The sequence below is a fragment of the Rutilus rutilus genome (assembly GCF_951802725.1).
Source record: "Rutilus rutilus genome assembly, chromosome: 10".
NCBI lineage: Eukaryota > Metazoa > Chordata > Actinopteri > Cypriniformes > Leuciscidae > Rutilus > Rutilus rutilus.
The window spans coordinates 5,049,639-5,074,697 of NC_140215.1; the positions used below are offsets into that span (position 1 = coordinate 5,049,639).

The 25,059-nt window shown below is 38.0% G+C and overlaps 1 protein-coding gene across 1 annotated transcript in view; it reads left to right on the forward strand.

Moving 5' to 3' along the window:
* Positions 1 to 6,754: 6,754 nt before the first annotated feature.
* col28a2a (collagen, type XXVIII, alpha 2a) overlaps positions 6,755 to 25,059 on the forward strand; it is a 45,876-nt gene continuing 27,571 nt past the window's right edge. The window contains exons 1-11 of the mRNA XM_084421581.1: positions 6,755 to 7,335; positions 8,720 to 8,884; positions 12,014 to 12,588; positions 14,156 to 14,176; positions 14,291 to 14,350; positions 17,731 to 17,784; positions 18,009 to 18,053; positions 18,894 to 18,920; positions 19,017 to 19,061; positions 19,177 to 19,221; positions 21,295 to 21,348. Of these exons, the coding sequence (XP_084277707.1) occupies positions 8,740 to 8,884; positions 12,014 to 12,588; positions 14,156 to 14,176; positions 14,291 to 14,350; positions 17,731 to 17,784; positions 18,009 to 18,053; positions 18,894 to 18,920; positions 19,017 to 19,061; positions 19,177 to 19,221; positions 21,295 to 21,348 (1,071 nt within the window). The 5' untranslated portion in view covers positions 6,755 to 7,335; positions 8,720 to 8,739. The remainder of the gene's footprint in view (positions 7,336 to 8,719; positions 8,885 to 12,013; positions 12,589 to 14,155; positions 14,177 to 14,290; positions 14,351 to 17,730; positions 17,785 to 18,008; positions 18,054 to 18,893; positions 18,921 to 19,016; positions 19,062 to 19,176; positions 19,222 to 21,294; positions 21,349 to 25,059) is intronic.

The following is a 25,059-nucleotide window of genomic DNA, read 5'->3' on the forward strand; positions in this document are numbered from 1 at the left end:
GTTAAGTGCACCAAAGACACAGTCATGTTTAGCGGGATCCGTGAGCTAGAGCCGTGTGCTAGTGGTGGTGACGTTTCAAACGCGTCGAAAGCAGCGAAGAGTTGTAGTCCACAAAGTGCTTTCACACAAAGTCTAACCGTATCAAACTTCTACCCGCTAAATTATAGCATTCTTTACACGAAAAGTTCTATAAAAAATTCACAGACAACATTATGTTCACATTCATGGCAAAATTCAAACGGGACCAGAAAATAATTATTTTCTCCCATTCACTTGCATTGACGGTTTTTCAACTTTGAGGTCCAGGGGGATTAGCGGAAGGGGCGGGACTTACCAGCTCTATACTTAACAGTGGTCTGTTATCAAGAAATAACAGACCGCATTCTACATTAGAATTCAACCAAGCCATGTAATACATATAACTAACTTTGCAATTACATGTCAAGTAACTCTCATTAGAGCATTAGTAGACTGTTAGGTTCAGGGTTTGGGTTAGTAGAGAAGTTGACATGTAGTTGCAAAGTTACTTACAGTCAGTATAATGTCTGTTGGGGAGCATCTGAATAAAGCGTTAGCAGATAATAAGCAGACAGTGTACTAATACTCTAATGAGAGTTACTTGACATATAGTTGTCAAGTTACTTATAGTGTTACTTCGAGAATTTCTAAAGTGGGCCATCAATATAAAGTTTATCAAAATAGGTATTTTGGAGAAAAAAAAGTCTATAAAGTAAAAATCATGGACTCCAGTGTTGTTTGGATTCCATCGTCTTCTTCTTTTGTGCTTCTTCAGAAGAAATCTGCGTAATTTCAAGCATTTGGAAAAACTAGAAAAATTAAATCATCATGCCATTTTAATCATCATGCCAGCTCATCTGATGCTCCATCTGTATATGCAATAAATTGAACGGTTCTATATGTAGCCTCATTCCTGAGTAGATAAAACCATTCAACTGTGTAGTAAAAGCTCTCAAGCCATATTGCACTTAGAAGTGTAATGTTCATCTTCCAGTTTCTACCAGCACTTGAAGTCATGCTTTGGTTCACCCTGTATCCCTCCATGAAACAACATATCTTTTGCATTTACAAAGTTTGTCAGCACAGAATGACAGTATTTTGCTAAAGTTTGTCATTTTGACGTGCTCTTTGTAATTTTTAGTGTGGTGATTTTAACGTCATTCCTGAACTAATATGTGAGCAGATAAAAAAGGTAGTTAGCATAATTGTATATGGTCATCTGGTCTGCATCTGTATATATGTTTTAAAACATCTGGATGACTTGTAGATGTTTATCCCTGATAGCATGTTAAGTTAATTAGTAAAATACACTTTAATTGCATCTTGCATTGCATTTAGCGATGAAATATATTTTAGTCCTAAGTTGAGTATATTTAGTCATGAAGCAGAGCCTTTTTTTTCTTCTATGGGGTGTGGACCCAGAGACTAGCTCAGATCTTTAACCTCTAAGGTTAGGTATGCAAGTGGTATGTCCTTATATCATCTGAGTGAGTTTTAATGACTGTGAGGTTGCGGTCAAAATGCTGGATTCCTTCGTGTTCTCGTAACTGCATGTTGCCGTAGTCCGTATCACCATTTCATACATCACAGTCAAGTTGAGGCAAGTTTGTGTCCGTGCCATAACTGACCCAATGTACCCGCCCTTTGCATCTGACCTGGTCAGCGGTTCATAACCCCAATGCCATGACAATCTTTTTCCTCAGAAGTGCTGTGAATATTGGAATTGCCTTAAATGGGAATCACTGGAATGGTGTGAATGACCCTGTTTCTGTGACCTCTTGTTTTTTACTGGTTGTAATTCTTTCCAAAAATACTGATGTAGAGAGGACTTGACTGTTAAGATCATTTATTTTAGATGATATGTAAAGCATTTCAAGTATGTATAAAAACTATATGAAAGCACAACTTTTTGTGATTGTTTGTGATCCTCTTTTGTAAGCTATCTCTCCAATCAAGAACATCCCTGCTGGGAAAAAAACAAAAAAAAACACACATCTTAAACTGGCCTAAGCTGGTGTGTGGGTCTTTGTTGGTCTGGTGGCTGGTTTTTAGAGAAGTTTTGAGCACTTTCCAGGCTTGGTCAGGCTGTGAGACCAGCAAACCAGACTGGTTTAAGCCTTTTTTCCAGCAGCGATGTCCAGATCAGATTTTACAACAAAATGATTAAAAAAATCACATATGTAACAATGACTTGAGCATGGTCTGATGCCAGAGTATTCCCAAAACAGATAAAAGGACTGATTATGGTGTAGCAAGGCCCTTTATTTTGCCGTATTGCTTGTTTTTGGGTAAAGTCTATTAGTGGGAAATTATTTTACAAATGTGAAAAAAGTCACAGTAATATCTCACGACGAGTAAACATGAAAGCTGCTACAATATTAAACATTTCTCTTTATATTGTACAAACATATATTGTACAAACTCTTTATATTGCCACTCTTTCAAGCTGTTTTTTAATTAACTTCATCAATTTTAGATCTGCAGAAGTCATAGTAAACATAAGTAAATGTTTACATTTAATACAAAAGTAAACATTTTATACACAAAAAGTACAACTCTCAACTCAATCCGTCCTTGTTCCCACATAATGACTACCTTTAACTGTTGAAGCCACTACTATTTCCAAATTTCCAACTTGTAATTATGAGCTTGACAAAGATGTGATGGTTTTTACTAGTCGGAAACTCATAATTACAGTAATTCTGACTATGGATGCAGCAAAAACACACAAATTGGGTAAAACAAGGAACGTACAAATAATCATTCCAGGACGGGGGGGGGGGGATGTGACAGACCTATAATGGAGCTTGAATTGCACACATGATGACGCCGGACCACCACCTCCTAAATGACTGCCTGAACTTGCATCCCTGGAAAACTCCCACCACAACTGTCTTCTGGCTCCGCCCCCACACCTGAAGCCACGCCCCCAGCAGAAGCACTTTCACCAAGACTCTCACCTGACCAAACGTCAGTCAGTTCATTCCGTCTACAGCTGGAATTTCTAACAATGGAAAGAGCAGTGCAGTTGCTGAGCGCCGCTGCATGCCTTTACATGATTCTGTCATTCTTCAGAGAGAAATGCAAAATTTGTGGTTGAGCTGCACCATTAGGATTGTTTTGGTACTTTTAGTTGTAGAGAATCTTATTTATTTGAGCAACCTCTTCAAATGTTCGCTCATGCACAGTTGAATCATTTTGTGAAACGTTTTAAAGAAACAGATTTTATTGTTCAGATGTTGCAAGTTTGAATTTCATCTCGGGTAATATTCCTTGAAGAAATACAAATAGACAGAAATGAGTCGAAAGCTGACAACAGAGAATAGCTTTTACTGTAGTACAGTATCAGATCATTTGGTCTTGAAAGAACTTGGTGTGAAATATTTGAGGTCATATTGACTTTCCGATGGAGATATTTGTGTCTTTGCAAATCTGAACACGGGTTAAAGGGTTAGTTTACCCAAAAATGAAAATTCTGTCAGTAATTACACACCCTCATGTCGTTCCAACCCCGTAAGACCTTCGTTCATCTTCGGGACACAAATTAAGATATTTTTGATGAAATCTGAGAGCTGTCTAACTGCTTTTGCTAGGTAATTTCATTCTGCCAGCCCAGAAAAGTTAGTAAAGACATCGTTAAAAAAAGTCCAAGTGACTACAGTGGCTCAACCTTAAGTTGAGCAAGCAACGAGAATACTTTTTGTGCGCAAAAACACAAAAATAACGACTTTATTCAACTAGCATTTTCTTCTGTGAGGGCCTCTGACGTGAGTTCACGAGACGCATGCGCGAGAACTGAGAAGATGATGGAGATGGGTCTCGATGTCGTGTTTAAAATGGTTCTAAAGTGTGCATTTCCTGGATGTCCGAATCCTGAGAAACCAACGAGAAAACGTAAAAGTGCCTTACCAATGCCGCAAAATGATACCCAGGTAATCCGCGAGAGCACAAGTTGAATTTGCTCAGCGAGTTACTCTGGTGTCGAATAAAGATGCTCATTAAATAGAGTCTAATCTACCAGTTAGCTCCGCTGGTAGCTAAGCGATAACTTGTTGTGATTGGTCGTAGTGTTATCCAATTGCGTGCAGTGAGATTTTCAAATGCACGCTTGGTGCCGCCCCTCGAGCTGGACGATTTTCATTAGTCGACGCCAGACCATTAATCTTTTAGATTTAGGTCTGGATTTCCAGGCTAGCAAAATGAATGGCTTACCTTTCAAATGATCGTGAGTGTCATCTTCTCAGTTCTCGCGCATGCGTCGTGTTGCTCTCGTGAACTCGCGTCAGAGGCCCACACAGAAGAAAATGAATAGTTGAATAAAGTCCACAATGTGCACAAAAAGTATTCTCATCACTTGATAAACTTAAGGTTGAGCCACTGTAGTCACTTGGACTATTTTAACAACATAGCTGGAACAACATGAGAGTAATTACTGACAGAATTTTCATTTTTGGGTGAACTAACCCTTCAAGATCTCTGAAAATCTTATGTTAGATTCAGTGTTCATTTCGTCAGTAAAATAACAGACGAAAATATTCGTCAACGAAGGTTTGACAACAATAGGTGAGACAAAAAATGCAAATTGTGACAGTAATTATGCTTTAAATAAAACATTTTGACCTGGTTTCACAGACAGGGCTTAGATTAAGCCAGAATTAGGCCTTAGTTCAATTAGGATATTAATATTTCTTAATATTTTAAGATATCTCAGTGCAAGTTACTTTCAGTTAAAACAGCTCAAACATGTATTTTATTAGATCAAGCCAGAATTAGCAAAATCTGGGATTATTTCAAATAATCAAAATGAAGATACACAACAATGTATTACAATAGTGTAGGCTATATTCATTATAATGTTGCTTCAGTTTGTGTTAAATGGTGATGAATGTAATATGTAAAGCGTATGAATATTTTATTTAATTTTGCATGTTTTCATCAACTAATATGTTATTTCCATTGGCTAAAATGAATGAATATGGCATGATTTAACTGATATTTCCATTTAAAAAAAATAGTCTAAAGGGGAACTTTTGAGAAGAAAGAAACTTCTCTTAATTGAATCTCTTTGCAGCTGAGATATGGAAGAGATTTCAGTTGCGATTTCACTTCCATACACTCACATTTTTGTATCATAATCCTTATTGAGAGGGTTAAGTGTGTGGTTTCTGAGACAAAGCATTCCAGAGTGTCAGTCGTACTCTGAGTGTTCATAGCCTGCGGAGTTAGAAACCGAAACCGCAGAGCCTCGGCTTCTTCCACAGTCTGCTCCGGACATGCAAACACTTGTACCATACTTGCACTTGGGTCGCAGGTCACATACGCTCAACAGCCGGGGTCAGAAATGAACTGGGACTTGAGGGTGAAAAGTCCACCAAAAGTGATATAATGCCCCAGATATACTGTGAAGACAATCCTCTTTTTCTCTGACTCAAATTATTGCTCTGTTAGGCTTACTTTATTAGAACATGCGTATTGTTTGGGGTCAGTATGATGTTTTTCTTTTGAAAGAAATTGGTTGCACTTTATTTTACAGTACATGCACTTACAGTTACCCACAAAAGTACTGGTAATGTAAGGTGATTACATGGGTTAAGGTTAGGTTTGGGAGTAAGTTCAGGGTTACCTTGTTATAACCCAGTTACCTTACATTACCAGTACTTTTGTGGGTAAGTACATTAAAAGTGTGCATACTGTAAAATAAAGTGCAAGCTATAGAAATTAGTACTTTCATCCAGCGAGGACACGTTAAATTGATAAATTCTTTCCATTCATTAAATAATCCTGAAATAAAAATGCATGACGGTTTTTCCACAAAAATATTAAGCAGCATGACTGTTTTCAACATTGATAATAATAAGAAATGTTTTTTGAGCAGCAAATCATCATATTAGAATAATTTCTGAAGGATCATGTGACAGTGAAGACCGGAGTAATGATGCATCACAGATATAAATTACAATGTAACATTTTCATATAGAACATAGTTATTTTAAATTATAATAATATTTCACAATATTATTATCAAACAAATGCAGCCTTGGTGAGCATAAGAGTCTTATCGACCCCAAATTTTTAAACGGTGAAATATATACCAGATTACCGTCGTATATTAGTCTGGTGCAACACCATGATGACCAGGACGGTCATCAGGGTGTTATAATAGTCATAAACAAAGCTCGTAAAGAAAAGACTATCCGAGGTCAGGCCCTCTGATCACCATGACAGCCACCGGAGCATCCCGTGGAATGCCTGAAGAAAGACTAAAAACTTGTAAAACTAACTCCACCCATATTCCCCTTTGTTTGCCTCATCTCATATATCTTAAGTCTGTCATGTAGCATAAAACCCCATACAGGAGTACCGTACTAAGTCACGAATAGTTTTCAGACCATTTAAAGGGATAGTTCACCCAAAAATGAAACTTATGTCATCAGTTACTCACCATCAAGTTGTTTCAAACCGGTATGAGTTTCTTTGTTCTGTTGAACACAAAAGAATATATTTTGAAGAATGGTAACTAAACAGTTGATGGTAGCCATTAACATTTAATTTTTTTTCCTACTATGGAAGTCAATGGGGTCCATCAACTGTCTGGTTACCGACATTCTTCAAAATATCTTCCTTTGTGTTCAACAGAACAAAGAAACAACTTGATGGTGAGTAACTGATGACAGAATTTTCATTTTGAAGTGAACTAATCCTTTAAGGGAATAGTTATGCAAGTATTTGTACATATTCATGTTTTATTAAAATTCGTATGATGTTATCTTTTGCTCGGGTCAAAAAAAAAAGCACCATAAAATCATAAAAATAATCCATATTTGTACTTGTTCCAAGTGTTCTAAAGCTTTATGTTTGCAGATCAGTGTTCTGCAATTCTGCTTTTGTGTTCCATGGAAGAAGAAAACAGAACATGGGATTGAATGAGTATCAATGAGTATTCTTGGATCAATTCTGCCTTTAATGACCTGAATATATGTGAAAAAAAAAAAATTTAATAATAATAATTGGTAAGCATGAGATGCATCATCTACTTATTGTAGTACACTTTAAAGCTCACAAAAAAAGTGTCCTAAAAGTGCAGTCTAGATGCAATTCTACTAAAGAGTTCGGTGGGCTCTCCTCCCCTTCAAAGTGGGAGTGACAGTCCCAGACGCAGCCCGAGGAAGACTTCTACTTCTGTTCACTCAGGCAGAACTGCTCTTCACTTCAGAGTCTTCTTCACACACACACACATACACACACACACGCGTCACCTGAGGAACGCTGAGCTGCACACCTGGGCTGTGCTTGTGGCAAGAGGCTTTGCTGCCAAAGGTGAGTCACTGCCATATATGCATTGCATTATTATAAATTGCGGTTCACTTTTCAACATCTAATAAAAATATGAACGTTTCTTTTATTGCCGCCTTTGAGCTTTTGCATTATTAAAGTCTCTCTGGAAGGTAATACTGTACAGTGCATGTCAAGCAGGTTCGTATGTAAGAATATCATTAGAGATTTCATTTGCCCTTGGAAATTGTTTGTGTGTTGATTTATGTTTGAGAAGAGATGTATTAATAAGTTAAATATTTACAGAGAAAATAAGAAAAGGTATTTTGCATTAAGACAATTAGACCCTTTTTTTGTAATTTGCATAAAGGGTTTTATAATGTATTAAGTAAAAAAAAAAAAAAAAAATCACTGTAAAATTAGGCAGTGCAAGAAAGACTTCTATGATCTGTTAATCTACTAATGATACTGTACTATAGTCAGTGCTGGGTAGATTACTTATAAATTGTAGTCGGTTACTGATAAATAAAAGTAGTTATGTAATCCATTACATTTAAGGTAATATAATCGGACTACTTTTTGATTACTTTTGACCTAACTTGTTCATAACATTGATTTGAATAGAATAATCTTGTACCATATTGATATAGAAATACAAAGAGAAAGAAAGTATATTCCATTCTTTGTTATCAACAACATGAAGTGCATTAAATATTACATTACGTCAGAGTTTCCCAGACTGGGGTTCATGATGGAACTGGGTTCAGATTCAGACTCATTCTGGAAATTTGTTTACACGGACTGTACCAGGAGCAACATTCAACACGCATTATATGCGCATACCACACAGAATACACATATTTTGTACACATAAATAGACATATTGCAAAAAATTTACATTAAATAAGTTACGAGTTCCTGAGTTTAATGAAAAGCTAATAATTAAACCATTAAAATTTAAAATAGCATTTAAAAACAATATTAAAAAAAGAAAATTGTATTTTAAATATGTATTTGTTTTCCTGCATGTCATATGGCCATTTACCTTAAATGTAAAACTTTAACTTAATTCTATTATTATTGACTTAATTTTATTATTGGCCTTACTTAAGAACTTAAAATCTACAGGATTACTTCAAGAAAATATATCAGGTCAAAGAGGTTCAACTGACAAACAAGTAATCTCTGCATTGCATGTAAATATGAAATGATGTGAATTTGTACATTTTCATGTGTTTGAAAGACAAAAGCCTGAGTGATAATTCAAATAATAATGTATGTGTTCGTCAGGAGTTGATATGCACACTATTGTGCATTGTGGTAATAAGAAATTCAGGTGGAAACTGTTAAATAATATAATGCAGTAACATTTAATGCTGTGTTCTCTTCATGCTAACTATAATATTCTTATTTCTATGTTTTTGACAAGTTTTTGCAGGAGTGGCAGTCATGGCTCACACATTGAGCTGGTCACTGTTGTGTTTTGGTTTGCTGAGCGTCTGGGCCCAGGACTTCTATGAGGAACGAACCGGGCCAACAAGAGTCAAGACCGGAGGACAGACGGCCGGCAAACTGCAGAAACACGATGGTCAATGTGAGGCGTCTATGTTAGTGTGTTGTGTGACAGTATGCAATGCATTGTTTTTTTTGTCTGTTTTTTTTTTATTCATTTTTGCTTTTTAGCATGCATGACATGATAGAAGAAAGCATTACTGAATACACTGACTCTCATCTACAGCTATTTTTGGAGGATAAAAGTAATTCATATATTGTGTACTGTAGAGTTTTTGGTTTTAAAAACCTGCCTTTTTTTAACCCTTCGCACAACTTTCATGATGAAATCAAGTTCCGCCCTACATTTATTAATCCTAATTCACTCGGAAAAATACAGTATGTCACTTAAGGGCTTTTCACACTGCACTTTACCCTAGGATATCATCGTTCTAAACCCCACTTTTAACCCCGGGTAAAGGAACGTTTCGCTAACACCGTAAATATGAAAATAAGTACGTTAACCCAAGGTTTAGGAATGTACTGTGTCAAACATCACCTTACCCAGTATACCCAGGATTAATGTTTAAAGGAACACGCCGAATTTTTGGGACTTTAGCTTATTCACCGTATCCCCCATAGATAAGTCCATACATACCCTTTTCATCTCTGTGCGTGCCGTAACTACCCACCGCTAGCCTAGCTTAGCACAAAGACTGGAGGTAAATGGCTACAGCTAGCATACTGCTCCCAATAAGTGACAAAATAACGCCGCCCAAGTAGCAGTGCTTCGCCTTCTGAGAATATAGTTCCCAGTATGTATACGGTTAGAAGATGGCTGTGTCTCATGTGACCTTGTTATTTGTACACGCTGTGACTATACAAATAGGAAAATGTTGGCGTTATTTTGTCACTTATTGGGAGCAGTATGCTAGCTGGAGCCGTTTACCTCCAGTCTTTGTGCTAAGCTAGGCTAGCGGTCAGACAGAGTTACGGCACGCACGGAGATGAGAAGTGTATGTATGGACTTATCTAACTCTGGGGGATACAGTAAATAAGCTAAAGTCCCAAAAAGTCGGCGTGTTCCTTTAATTTCGGGTAAATTATGAGCAGTGTGAAAAGTGAAGCAAGATAACCCAGGATTATGTTTACCTGGATTTTAAAATGATCCAGGGTTAACTATTTTGGTAACACTTTTTTTTGATGGTCTCCTTTAAACATTCTGTTGACTATACTGTAAGTAACGTTGCACCTATGTCAAGTAACTTTCATTAGAGTATTAGTAGACTGTCTGCTTAGTATCTGCTAACTCTTTATTTTCATGGTTCCCCAACAGACTTTCTACTGACTATAAGTAACTTAAGTCAACTTATTCCAACCCTACCAATCTACCAATATTCTATGTGCAATGCATAGTCAACATAATGTGTAAAAGGGACCATCATAATAAAATGTAACAACTATTTCAAGTGTGAAAAGCCATAAACTTGTACAGTGTAAAACAATGTGGTGTTAGAATGTTATGGTTAGGTGCTAAGCAACCAACAGCCAATCACGCGCCTCAAATCTTCGTGCTTTGGACACTCACGGAAACATTGTGCGTTCAGCGTTTGAGGAGAAAATGTAAAATGGTGACAGAAAACGTGACAATGAAGACAGACTTACATTTATAGATAAAGGATAAACTTATACAATATAATATGAGGATGCGCAATGCTAGGGCCTTTATGTAAGCATACAGCGTGTGACATTGACACCGTAAATATGTAATTAAGGATGTTAACGCAGTGTTTAGGAATGTTAAATAACAAGAAGTTAATATTAAGTATGTAACTTACATTTAAGACACATATTGTCTGTTTTTGCTCCTTCAATGGAAATAGTTGCGTTTCAATCCTGAAAGAATCAACGTTTCAGAACGAATTGATTTGAATGAATGATTCAATGACTCACTCATTAAGACTTCTTACTACGTATATGCGTTATGAACTCATGGGTCACCTTCAGTGCATCTCAAGCAGTCTAAGACACATAAAGCTGGTTTTACGCTTTAAAACATGCAATGTCATGTTAAGACATACTAGACATACTACAGCAGCACATCTAAAGACCATCCTTCTTAGAGGATGTCTGGTCGTAGTGATTTCAGAGGCCTCAGGCATTATCCTTCACAGTTTCCTAACATATACATGATTTATCATTCATATCCGCACAAGAACTGGTAGGCATGTCTTGTCACCGGTGACATGAAGACTGATGAGCTGCTGTGCTGAAAGTAAGATCAGATGACAGACTGCATTGCTTAGTGAGTCCAAATAGGAAGATTAGAAGACTTAGAGGATTATTGGTGTTTTTTAAAACAATATTGACAATATCTAACAATTTAGTGACACAAGGCAGCAGAGTTAGTTCTGAAATAGTTATGTAACATCAAGAAAAGAGTAGATGATTTTCATCCTCTGTGCAAAAAGCCAGATAGATTGCAGGATTGAGCACTAATCAGAATTGAATTTGCCTTTTAAATTACACTTTTTTTTATTTCTTTTTATTTTATTTTTTACTTTTTAATACATATTTAAAAAAAAATCTTTATGCATTATGCATATTATCATATGCACAACATCAGGTATTTCCAAAAATATATGTATATATGTGTGTATGTGTATATATATACACATATACTGTATATATTTCTGGAAATACCTGATGATGTGCATATGATAATATGCATAATGCATAAACAACATAGATTTTTGTTGTTCTCTGAGCCTCTCCACTGTTTGAGATGTAACTTTTTGAAAGATAACTTTATAAAATACACCCGCACACACAAATATATATAATTTGTGTCTGTGTGTGTATTTTATAAAGTTATCTGAAAAAAAATGTGTTGGATGTTTTGTTGTGCTATATGGATGAAATTTGTTTGGCCAATAGCTGCGTTAATTGATGATGATGTTAAACTAAGTTCAGAGAAATATGTTAAATCATATTCTACATATCAGGAAATAAATAGGCATAATTAGTCAAAAATTATTGATGTATTTATTTATGTTTTGTCACAAAACATATATGGTGGACTAATGAATTTCCTTTGTTCTGTGAGTGTTGGATTTCAACTATTTCAACTAATTTCAATCAAAATAAAAGGATCTTAAATTCAGAATTTACCCAACTGTATAATAGACTATCTAATCTTCCCTTAACACTTTATCTCTCGCTGTGACGTCAGCTATCCTGGATGAGGACTGCAGTCTGGAGCTGGGCTTTCTGCTGGACAGCTCTGAGACGGCCAAGGACAACCACCAGCAAGAGAAGAAGTTCACCATGGACATTATAGAAGGCCTCCAGAGCATCCGCTTGGATACAGGCCGCAAACTCAGCTGGAGAGCGGCCCTGCTTCAGTACAGCAGCCACGTCATCGTCGAGCAGACCTTCAAACAGTGGAGAGGCTCGGAGAACTTCAAGAGCAGAATCGCACCGATGGCCTACATCGGCCACGGCACTTACACCACCTACGCCATCACCAACATGACCAAGATATTTGTGGAAGAATCGAGCCCACAAAGCATCAAGATTTCCCTGCTGCTGACCGACGGCTTCTTTCATCCCAGAAACCCTGATATCTTCTCTGCTATGGCTGATGCAAAGAACCAGGGCGTGAAGGCCTTCACAATTGGCATCACTCACACTGCCAATGAGCCTGCCAACACAGCAAACCTGAGACTGCTGGCGAGTACGCCAGCCTCCAAATTCCTGTATAATCTGCAGGACACGAACGTCATGGAAAAAGTCATTATTCAGATTGTAAGTATGGTGTCCCGCAAGCACTCGTTCTGTCCTCATACAGTGTGTCATAGGCAGGCACACGCAGAACTCCCTCAAATCTGGTCAAATTCGTTCCTGCAACTTGAGTGTTTGTGTAGTCATTATTTTGGCTGATTTGATTGTGCTTTAAGCTACCAGTAAGAGTACTTTGAGCTTTGTTGAATACTTTTTGGCATTTTAAAATCCAATTCCTAAATTTCCCCTAAAATGAGTGCAGGAAATGCAAAAGGTCTGCAGAAGTCATAAGCTACAAACACTTCTCCTACTGAGACTTCAACATAGAGCTCTTTTTACATGGTTTGGGTAACCATTCAGATTTCCTGATTTGATTCGATTTCAATTCACAAGCTCTCGTTTTGATTCTGATTTTGATTTGATTCGGAATAATTTGTGCATATTTTAGTTTCACTGTCCATTGGTATATTACAAAAATATTAAATATCATACATTTTTCACACAGCCATATTTAAGATAGGCCATATAACTATTAAATTCAATCACTGAAAGTGATTGAAACTTGATATTGAATGATTGGGTGTGTGACTTACAGTATAAGAGCTATTTGTTGTGCTTTTTACCAGTTTATAAGGGTCATTTTCTTGTGAATTCACTAGTCGTTCGTGTTGACTCATATCAAACTTCTAATTTAATTACTGTAGGAATTTGAATTTGCCCAAATGTTTCTGTTAGTTTAATATTGCTTTATCACTTGCTCTGTTATTATTATTATTATTATTATATTTCATCACTGAAAACGGCTGAATGCTACAAAAAAGCATTAAACACTGACATAGAGTGAACTGTTAATGCCACGACTTTCGTTATCGTGCTTAATTGGGAATTTTTATTTTATTTTACATCAATGATTGACGTATTTAGTGTCAGTTATATGTACTTGTGAAATACTGTGACTATCATCCTGCTAAACTTAAACTTAAACCAGCTTTACTGGTTTGCTGGTCTTAGCTGGTCACCTGGTTTCCGCAGGTCGGTCTGGTTGGCTGGTTTTAGAGGGGGACTTGTCAGCTGGTCAGGCTGGGAGACCTATTAAACCAGTTTAAACCAGATAAGACCAGCTAACCACATCTGTTTTTGACAAGTATTTGAACGTACAGAAGAGAAAATAATTACATTCTGCTAATGCTTTAGGATCCCTGACACCTAACAATTAGCCTTTCTACACTTCATTTACTATAATTAGAGTAAACACGTCCCGTTGTGGCTTTTCTATACATCTGGGACTGGGTTTATATATTCCATAAATCTTTGTTGTCATTCCTGCTGTTATACTGATAAGCATTTACGGCAGGTTTCATTTTTCTCATTTGAGCAGAAACATATTGATATAATTCCAGTGTAAAGCAGGACTCAACATGTTAAATGATAGTGTTTCCTTTAATCTCTGGGGAGATTTATGAACGTATGGCCTGATGTTCATAATGTTAACCCAAACCTCACAAAATGAATCCTTGCCAAATAGCAACAATTATGACTGCAGCTTTTATATACCAGTTATACAAATTTTCTTGTTGTTCCCTCTACATAGGCTCAGCTGGCAAATGATGGGGTAAGTAGATCATATTTAATATAGATAATATTTAATGTAAAGCATCACTGCCTTACTGAAACACAAACAAATAAAACCTGCTTTTCCATTTGCACTCTTTTCTCTATATTTTAGTGTCCTCTGTCCCAGAAGTGTGCTTGTGAGAAAGGCGAGAGAGGACCCGCTGGCCCAGCGGTAAGTATTTTCACACTAATCTTCCTTCAACATGGGACCATATTTCCAGGAAAGCCCACGGGCACATTTTTCTCCCCTTTTTTTTTTCGATTCCTAAGAGGTGCGGATTCCTTTGAGGATTGTCAACAGTGGGAAGAGACAGGCACGGTTCTGACATCTTGGATAACTACTTTGCTTTGTAAAAGTCAGGATAATTACCTTTGTCAGGACCCTTCAGCACTACCTTAGGGAAAACACGAAATAAGATTCTGAAAAAAGTGTTTTTCATGTTTAGCCTGTTGAAAGTGAAGAGAATGTAATTACATGTTATGACTGAAAACCTTGACTTTCAAACACTTAAGGGTCCAAAATTAACATTTTGCCACACCTGCCAATGATGGGTGAATATAGTCATGGTGACATTTATATTTTTTGTCCTTATAACTGCAGATATTTAGCATTTTGGGATTTTTGGGATCAAAAATGCATTGATCGACTGGCCAGAGACCAGAATCAGCCGATTTTTCACATGCTCGGCCCGGATCGGTGACCAGCCGATCAGTCTCACGTCTTTTCGATTCCGAGCCGGTCCGTTTTGTTCCCAGCGACACAGGCAATAACATCAGCTGCGCGTTCTCACTCTCTGCTCTCCGACGGCGAAGTGACAATAGTTAAACAGTGCTTGTATTGCGCATAATTTACTAATTCCCGCAGGTTTACAATTGGCGCGCACAAAAAGCCGCCTCTCAAACAGCTTGTGTACCAAAATGAGTGGCTTACTGCGCTAAAACGATTAAATACACACAAAATTATGTCAGAATTCCTATCTTGGTGAGTATTCAGTTAAAAACAGTCAGTTTTGGAACGTAAATAGTTGAGAAAGATAACGCATGTTGTGCAACTTGTGTTGTGTGCTTAAACTCTTAAAGTGACAGCAGCCTAATATTCCTGCTGCTGTTTTTCATGTTAATCAAAAAACAAAAGACAAAGAAAATCACTCACTGCTCTTGACTATGGAAGCTTGTTTCCGCCACAAAATAAAACATTTTAAAAGATAATTGCGACTTTTTATCTCACAATTGCAAGTTTACATCTCGCAATTCTGACTTTATTTCTCAGAATTGCGAGATATAAAGTCAGAATTGCGTGAAATAAAGTCAGAATTGCGTGAAATAAAGTCGCAATTGCGTGTTATAAAGTCAGAATTGCGAGATATAAAGTCAGAATTGCGTGTTATAAAGTCAGAATTCTGACTTTATAACACGCAATTGCGAGTTTATATCTCGCAATTCTGACATCTTTTCTCAGGATATAAACTCACAATTGTGAGATATAAAGTCCAATTCTAAGGGGAAAAAAGACAGACTTTTTTTTTTTACCTCGGAATAGTTTATATCTCACAATTCTGACTTTATAACACGCAATTGCGACTTTATATCGTGCAATTCTGACTTTATATCTCCCAATTGCTACTTTATTTCTCAGAATTGCGACTTTATTTCTCACAATTCTGACTTAATATCTCGCAATTGTGAGAAAAAAAGTCAGAATTGTGAGATAAAAAGTCGCAATTATTATTATTTATTTATTATTCATTGGCGGAAACAAGCTTCCATATGACTGAATAACTTTTGTAATGTTGTAAGCAGTAATTTGTATTTAATTTTTACAATGAAGACTATACAGTGTTGTTTTACATCATTTCTGTAGTATTTTTTCTTTCCTGAATACTGACCTTCTGTTAGACCCACCTGAAAAACTTAAAGCCGTGTTTATGTAATATCTCTCTTTATACATTGCAATTATTTGTGCTGTTGTTTGCAATTAGTTTATTTGTTCTTATTCTATTACTGACAAGAAATCTGCAATAGGTGCATCTCTAGTCAAAGTTACTGAGTTTGATTCAGTTCAAGTGATTCTGGTCAAAATAAAATAGATGCACTGAACAAGTTCAGATTGCTCTTTTTATTGCTCTTTTAACACGGCTTAACTGTAGTGTGTAGAAGGGCGGATCACGTTAGAGTGGGTTATTCAGCGGCAGGCGCCTAACCATCATTACCCAGGTGTTTTACCTCTCAGGGATTCCACACATTCTCATGGATATAAATGACAGGCCTCGGTAATTGCTCTCATTAGTTTAACATTCTCTGTCCTGCACTTTTGCTGTGACCGAAGCAGTCGATCGGGTGCTGACCAGGTGCCGAGTCAAACTCAATAAACTCAATAAACTCAAACTCCAGACTCCAGAGAAGTTCAATTCAATTTAATGAATCGTTTCAATTGAGCAATTCATCTAAATGGTTCAGAAAGCAATTCACTAGACATGATATTTTACACCCTGTTTTTTAATTGAAATAATACTGCCATAAATTGCTAATAGGAGGTTTTGTCAGATTTGGTCAACTTTTGGCAACAATTATAAACAGATACTTGCTAGACTAAACGTAAACAAGTGTTGTTATTGTCAACTAAGATTATAAAAAATATAGTTTTTTATTAACTGAAATAAAGCTGAAATAAGATATATAAATATTAGATGAAAAACTTGAACTTAAAAAATAGACATTTTTACTAAAACTGAAATAAAAAATAAAATTTTAAGCTAAACAAAGATAGATAAAGAAAAACATTCAAAGAATGACAAAAAAAATGACAAAAGCACATAAAAAAGTCATTAAAACTTAAAATGAAAATTTTAAATATAAAAATAAAAGCGAATTCAAAATATTAATAAATACCATAATATTATATAAATAATAAAATAACAATAGCTATTTTTCCATCCAAAGCTGCGAATTTAACTTGTGCGAAAAATTGGAATATCGAACATTTGTGAATAAAGCACCGTTTCATTCCATTCCTGGAAAATTGGCGCAAAATATCTGTAATAAAAGTGGAAGGGGAATCCACTGTGGCTCTTTCTTCCTACATCATAAACGCAATAAACTCATGTCATGTTCTCTTGCGTTCGAATGCTGGTGTTTGGGAATGCAATCATGTGAGACACTTCTGGAAGGGATTATTAAACTAAATTATTTTGATTTCAGACTTTGGCTCAGGCCTTTCAGAGTGATCAAACCAACATTTAAAATGCTATGCAATCAAGGGATTTATTAGGTAAATGTGTTTCCATTGTAGTTTTAATGCGCCTGCTTTCTTATTAGATAAAAATATGTATCCACCTCAACTGAGCGCATATCTTTTTTATGCACTTTTTTTTACATGTCACTTTTTTTATGTAATATTCCAAAATGCGGATAAAAATAGGTGGATGGAAACATAGTGACATATAAAAACATTTTTTAAGGACGCTCCACTAAGCATCAGATATATGAGGTCATTCCCTTTTTCACTCGAATTGAACTAAAACAGCTGCTCACTTTCTCCCGTTTCCCCGGCAGGGAAAGAAGGGTCGCTCAGGAGAGGACGGAACCCCTGGGGCTAAAGGTCATAAGGTCAGCATTTCTATCATTCTCTCTGGCGTGTGCCTGCTTATGTTGATGTACATGGTAAATGTGATGAGGAAGCTGATGGCTATTTATATAGTTGTGCATTTGTCTCTTAAGATTTCTATTAAGATTTCATGAACACGTTTCCTCAGATTCAGCAGAACAGGAATCAAGAATGACAGGCTTTATTCAGTAACTCTTTCTAAAAAACTCTTTTGTGCTGTTGTTAGGGTGATGCTGGTTTGAGTGGACTTCCTGGTCGTGAGGGTACAGAGGTGAGTGGCTGATGCTGGGACAAACTATCCGCAAAATCACGACTCAATACTCAAAAGTATTGTGCTACATGATCGAAAACCTACAGTATTTGGGTAAAATTAAACAAGTACGTAAAACAAAAGGTCTAAACTTGTCTGGTGGTGTGATCATCAAAAAAAAGTTACCAAATTTTTAATTATCAAACATTATTATTGAATAAACTATATCCTAATTATTCAAAGAAAAAGCGTTTAAAAAGGTTAAAATATTTTATATAAATATATATTTTTAATGATTAAATTTGAATTATTATTTTAAAAAGGTGAACTAATTATCATGTAAAAAAAAAAAAAAAAAGAAGGTAAAAATAGTCAATATTTTGAAAAGCACTTATTGACCATGAGGGTTACACTGTGATGTCATTTCCTGTTTTTTGTTTTCTTGTCATGTGACAGCTCCTTTATTTTTGATTGCATCACGCTGACTTTTATTTGGTAGACATTTTTTTAATATGCATATTTATATTTAAAACAAAACTGCTTCACTGTAACATTAATAAAATATTATTTCGAACTACTTTTTTTTCAAGATTGTTTGATTACATTCTCCAGACTTTGACACAACCTAGACATTTTTACTTTAAGCCTAAAAAAATCATTAAAAGTTTAATGATTTAAAAAATTTCAGAAATTGAAAAATGTAGTCAAGTATGAATTGCATTTTTATAATTATTTTAAATGACTTAATACATCCAGACAATATACGACATCACCAATCAATGTGCAAGATGCAAATAAATAGGGTATTACATTTTTTTTAATAAAAATACATATATTAATATCTTCCTGTTTTGCTCGCAGGGGAAACCAGGCTACAAAGGAGAGCAGGTACTGAATCCCTGCACCAAATCATAATTAATTTCTGTTAAAGCGCACAGTCATGTGAGATTGTCATGACTCTGATCTTCTCTTGACTGTGAACAGGGTGAAAGAGGAGAATGTGGAACCCCAGGAATCAAAGGAGACCGGGTACATAAACCTTCAGACGTCACAGCATTCTGCACGCTCCTTCAATATGTGACGAACACAATAATACAGTATATGTTTCAAATGCTTAATTAGTTTATATTGTACCATCTGATAGGGTCCTGAAGGTCCAGTTGGCACACAAGGGTCTAGAGGTCTGCAGGTATGCGATTATACTTATCTCAAGCAAAAAATTTCACACCTGTCTGTATTTTACATGTAAATGTATGTCAAAAATGTATTACTTTTAAAGCCATTTCAAAGTTTAAGGCCTTTTACTTCTAAAATGTTGTCTCAACTAACACGGATTGTTCTCAGAACGTTCTGGCAAGGTTCTCTCAAAGTTACGAGCAAACGTTGTTTCAGTAACATTAATAAAACTTTCATTCAATGTTATATTGTTCTCAAAACGTCAGGACAAAAACATTTATCCTGTACATCATTCAGGGAACGCTTTATCTGAAACATTATCTAACACGTTTTAAATGTTGCTGCTCGTTTCAGAACGTTAAGAGAACATTGAAAAGAAACGTTCCCATAAATGGGTTGTAGAATTATCAAATGGATTGTTCCCCAAAAATGAAAATTCTATCATTAATTACTCAACCTCGTGTCGTTCCAAACCCGTAAGACTGTCATTCATCTTCGAAACACAAATGAAGATATTTTTGATGAAATGGGAGAGATTTCTGTCGCTCCATTGACTTTGACGCCTCAAAAAGTTCACAAAGAGATCGTAAAACTAATCCATATGAGTTGAGCGTGTGGTAGATTTTCCCCTAAACCTAACTATCTGGGTCTCGTCTACAAATCGACGTCCCCGAACGTCTACTGTCGACGTTTAGTCTATCTGGGTCTCGTCTACAAATCGACGTCCCCACTCAATAAGTCACCTAGTCTAACTTGTTCCCCTAAACGAACTTACTTCCTAAACTAGCTTCCTGCGCAGGAATAAATCGACAAACAGACCTGCAAATGTCCTTTAAATGCTTTAATCACGGCCAGGAGATCTTCCCGAGCGGTTCTCAGGGAATCTCTCCCAAGAAGCAAGGCCGGAGGATCTCAGACAAACTCCATTGAGAATCCCACCAGAAAACACGGATACAACCGTTTTTATAGAATCGAGAAAATTCATTTCCCCTTTCTGTTATTTATACACACATACACTCAAAGTCACAAGTTTTCCCCAAAGAGTTTGGAAGCATTACAAGCATATGAATGTCATTCCTGCAAGAAAAACAAATGTTAGTTGATTAATTAAAATCTATCACAAGCGGTTTAGTCCAAATTTTCTGAAGAGACTCTATCGCTTTATATGATGAATAGATTGAATTTAGGCTTTTATTCACATAAACATTCCTCAACACACACATCAGTTGGGGTAAACGGAAGCTCATGCATATTTAAGGGCCTACGGTTTCCCTACATATTCGATTGACGTGCGAGAACCAGATGGTTCATTCTCGAGCGTCAAGCAGGTTCGGTTGAGCGTCTGTTTATGTTCGCTGTTCAGTGTTTATATGTGAATAGAAGCCTAAATTAAATCTGTTCATCATATAAAGCGATCGAGTCTCTTCAGAAAATGTGGGCTAAATCGCTCAAATCATATGGATTAGTTTTACAATCTCTTTATGAACTTTTTGAAGCATCAAAGTGTCAGATATCATAAAAAATATCTTCATTTGTGTTCTGAAGATGAACGAGAGTCTTACGGGTTTGGAATGAGGGTGAGTAATTAATGACAGAATTTTCATTTTTGGATGAACTAATAACCCTTTAACGTTTCCATAACCAAAAAACAAACATTTGAACATTCTGAGAACATTCAGAAATAATGTTTTTGGAACTTAATGGGAACATTAGCACTTTTGTTAGCTGAGGTAGCACTATGGTTGATTGACAGGTGAGTAGGCGGTCCTTCGCTGCTGACTAAATATGCGAATGTGGTTTGAGTGATCAATAACAGAAAGCCTGTTCACACCTGTATTTAGCACTGATCACCTGAGACCGATGTTTGTACCATTCCTTTCTTTCAAACTAAATCTGATAACTTATTTCAGAGAAGGTAAATGTTCAAACACATCTTGAATTTCACCCAACATATGATTAAAATATCAAAACTTGTATTTTACTGCACTGTAAAGCAGCGTAATGCTTAGGTGTCTACAGATAATGCTACACATCCCTAGAGACATCACGCAAATGTTCATGCCACTGTTTCATGTTTCCCCTGCAGGGTTTACCAGGACCACAGGGTGACATCGGACCAGAGGGCCCACAGGGCAAGAAGGTCTGTGCCTTATAATCACAAACCATTATCCTAAAAAATTCAGCTCATCATGTTTACCAAGCACACCTGGAAAAGTCTCACTGTTTCCCATGTTAGCGTGCATGAGAAAACACACGCGTTGGAGGCTTGTTTGTTTGCTACATCCATTAGGTAAAATCCATATGCCACAGTGAATGGGAAATATTGATGCATTCCTAGTTGTTTACTTCACGTCTTTAGTAGGAATTATCATTCGTGTCCATTTTCGACTAAATGATGCACTCTGAGGGGAACAGGTGCAGAACAGAGACGAAAGAGTCTCATATAAGGCTTTCACTCTTTGTGTTTCTAGGCCAGTGTCGTGTATTTTTATGAAAAAAATGAAATTTTCTTAATTTCTCATCATTATTTTAAAGGAACAGTTCACCCAAAAATGAATTTCTTTCATAATTTACTTTTCAATACATTTTGATCTGTTTACATACAGAAAGCTATTTGCACGGTTTCAGGAGTCTTGGCATTGTGACCCTTTAATGGTGTGTGTGAGTGAGTGAGTGCACGCGCACGCACACACACACACACACACACACACACTACTTGTATATGTGGTTTACAGTAATGGTTTTGCTACTGTAAAAACTGTATATTCTATCCCCCTACACTATAACCCAACTCCTAAACCTACCCATCACAGATAACTTTCTTATTGGAATCAATGACGAAGGAATCAATGACACACACACACGCATGCACACACACACACACACACACACACACACACACACACACTACACACTACTCACTAAGATCCAAGATGGCGGCGCGAGTACATCGCGAGGCTCGCGGTCTCTCCAGATTCTGTAATTTAGCAGTATTTTTCTTGCTCATTTCGGGTCTGTTCGTCCAGAACAGTTGTGCCTTAACATCGTACACCCAAGGTGAGCTTTTGGATATTGGTTTGCGAATTTCCGACAGTTTTATGGACAACCTTCGACTCCTTCCTGAGATCGCCAGATCACCCGAGGCTATGCACTCTGCCCGGCCGGGCGGAAGTGCTCGCAGGCGCCGGCGAGATCGTAAACAAAGGCGGGGGAAGCGCGGAGGACTAAGAGCTAAGCTAAAGCTAACACCACACCGGCTCTCTTTACCCAGCATTTTCCTTGCCAATGTACGGTCGCTGTTGAACAAAATGGAGGAGATTCGACTCAACATTACATACAGCAAGAGACTTTTGAACTGTAATGTTCTAATTTTCACGGAAACATGGTTAAACAGCGGAATACCGGACAACGCTATTGAGCTAGCGGGACGCCATACATTCCGGGCGGATAGAACATTAGATGGCTCCGGTAAGACCAGAGGTGGTGGATTGTGCATTTACATTAACAAAGCTTGGTGCACAAACTCTGCTATTGTTGGGAGACATTGTTCAGCTAACCTTGAGTTTCTCATGGTTAAATGTAGACCGTTTTATCTACCGCGGGAGTTCACTTCCACTATTATAACTGCAGCCTATATTCCCCCGGATGCTGATGCCAAGTTTGCTATGAAAGAACTTCACGCAGCCATCAGTAAACAACAGACCGTTCACCCGGAAGCTGCGTTTATTGTTGCGGGTGATTTTAATCATTCAAACTTAAAGTCAGTGCTACCGAAATTTCACCAGCATGTTTCCTGTCACACCAGAGGAAACAAAACCTTAGACCATGTTTACACAAACATGGCTGAAGCTTACGTCGCGACACCCCTCCCCCACTTGGGACAGTCAGATCACCTTTCTTTGTTCCTCACCCCCAAATATGCACCTCTGATCAATCGCGTGAAGCCATCAGTGAAGACCATCAAGGTGTGGCCTGCGGGGGCAGATTTCTCACTCCAGGAAAGGTTTCTACACACAGACTGGAGTATGTTTGCTTCTCAAGCCACCAGTGGCTCTCACACGGACATTGACTGCTACACCTCCTCTGTACTGGATTATATTAATACCACCATTGACAGTGTTACAACCCAGAAGCAGATCACCACATACCCAAATCAGAAGCCATGGATGAACAGGGAAGTGCGACTCCTATTGAAGACACGCAATACTGCCTTCAGATCAGGAGATGCACAAGCCTATAGTACATCCAGAGCAAATCTGAAAAGGGGCATCAAAGAGGCCAAGCACTGCTACAAGCTTAAGATAGAGGGACACTTTTCCAACGCTGACCCTCGGCGCATGTGGCAGGGCATTCAGGCCATCAGTGACTACAAACCCTCTCACTCCACCCCCGCAGCCACTGATGTCAACTTCCTGAACGAGCTAAATGACTTTTATGCTCGCTTTGAAAGAGACAACAGAGAAACTGCCACCAAGCTCAAATCCTCAGCTGACCACCCACCGATCACACTCTCCTCCACAGATGTCTGCAATGCACTGAGCAGGATCAGCGCGCACAAGGCTGCTGGACCAGACAACATCCCTGGACGCGTACTCAGGGCATGTGCGGAGCAGCTCTCTGGGGTTTTTACAGACATTTTCAACCTGTCTCTTGCCCAAGCAGCTGTACCAACATGCTTTAAATGCACTTCCATTGTGCCAGTGCCAAAACACTCCAGCCCGAAGTGCCTTAATGACTACCGCCCTGTAGCACTCACACCCATCGTAATGAAGTGCTTTGAGCGGCTGGTCCTGGCACACCTAAAAGACTCTCTACCATCCACATTGGACTCACACCAGTTTGCCTACCGTAGCAATAGGAGCACAGAGGATGCAGTCTCCATGGCACTGCACTCTGTGCTCACACATCTGGACAATAAGAACACTTATGCACGCATGCTGTTTGTTGACTTCAGCTCAGCATTCAACACTGTCATCCCAACTAAGTTAATAGCCAAACTTGGAGACCTGGGCTTCAACACCTCCATGTGCAACTGGATTTTGGACTTCTTGACCAACAGACCCCAGAATGTTCGATCAGGCTCCAACTGCTCCACATCCATCACACTCAACACTGGTGTACCACAGGGCTGTGTGCTAAGCCCGTTCCTCTACTCCCTCTTCACCTCCGACTGCAAGCCTGTGTACGGATCTAATTCCATCGTCAAGTTTGCGGACGACACTACGGTGATTGGTCTCATCAGCAACAACGATGAGACTGCCTACAGGGAGGAGATCAAGCACCTGGCCACATGGTGCACCGAAAATAACCAGCTCCTCAACACCACCAAAACGAAGGAGCTCATCGTGGACTTCAGGAAAGTGTCAAGAGGCACACACGACACCATCCACATCAATGGAATGGCTGTTGAGCGTGTCTCCAGTTTCAAGTTCCTGGGGACCCACATCTCGGCGGACATGACCTGGACAACCAACACCTCCAGCCTGGTCAAGAAGGCTCACCAGCGCCTTTTCTTCCTGAGGACACTGAGGAAGAATCAGCTTTCCTCCACTATCCTGGTGAACTTCTATCGCTGTGCAATAGAAAGCATCCTGACCAACTGTGCTACAGTGTGGTATGGGAGCTGTTCTGTTGCAGAGCGCAAGGCACTGCAGCGGGTGGTGAAAACCGCCCAGCGCATCACTGGGACTCCACTACCTGCCATCGAGCACATCCAGAGGAAACGCTGTCTGCATCGAGCTCGCAGCATCCTTAAGGACTCCTCTCACCCAGCCCACAGACTGTTTTCTCTCCTGCCCTCCGGCAGGCGTTTCAGGTGCCTCCGGACCAGGACCAGCAGACTAAAGAACAG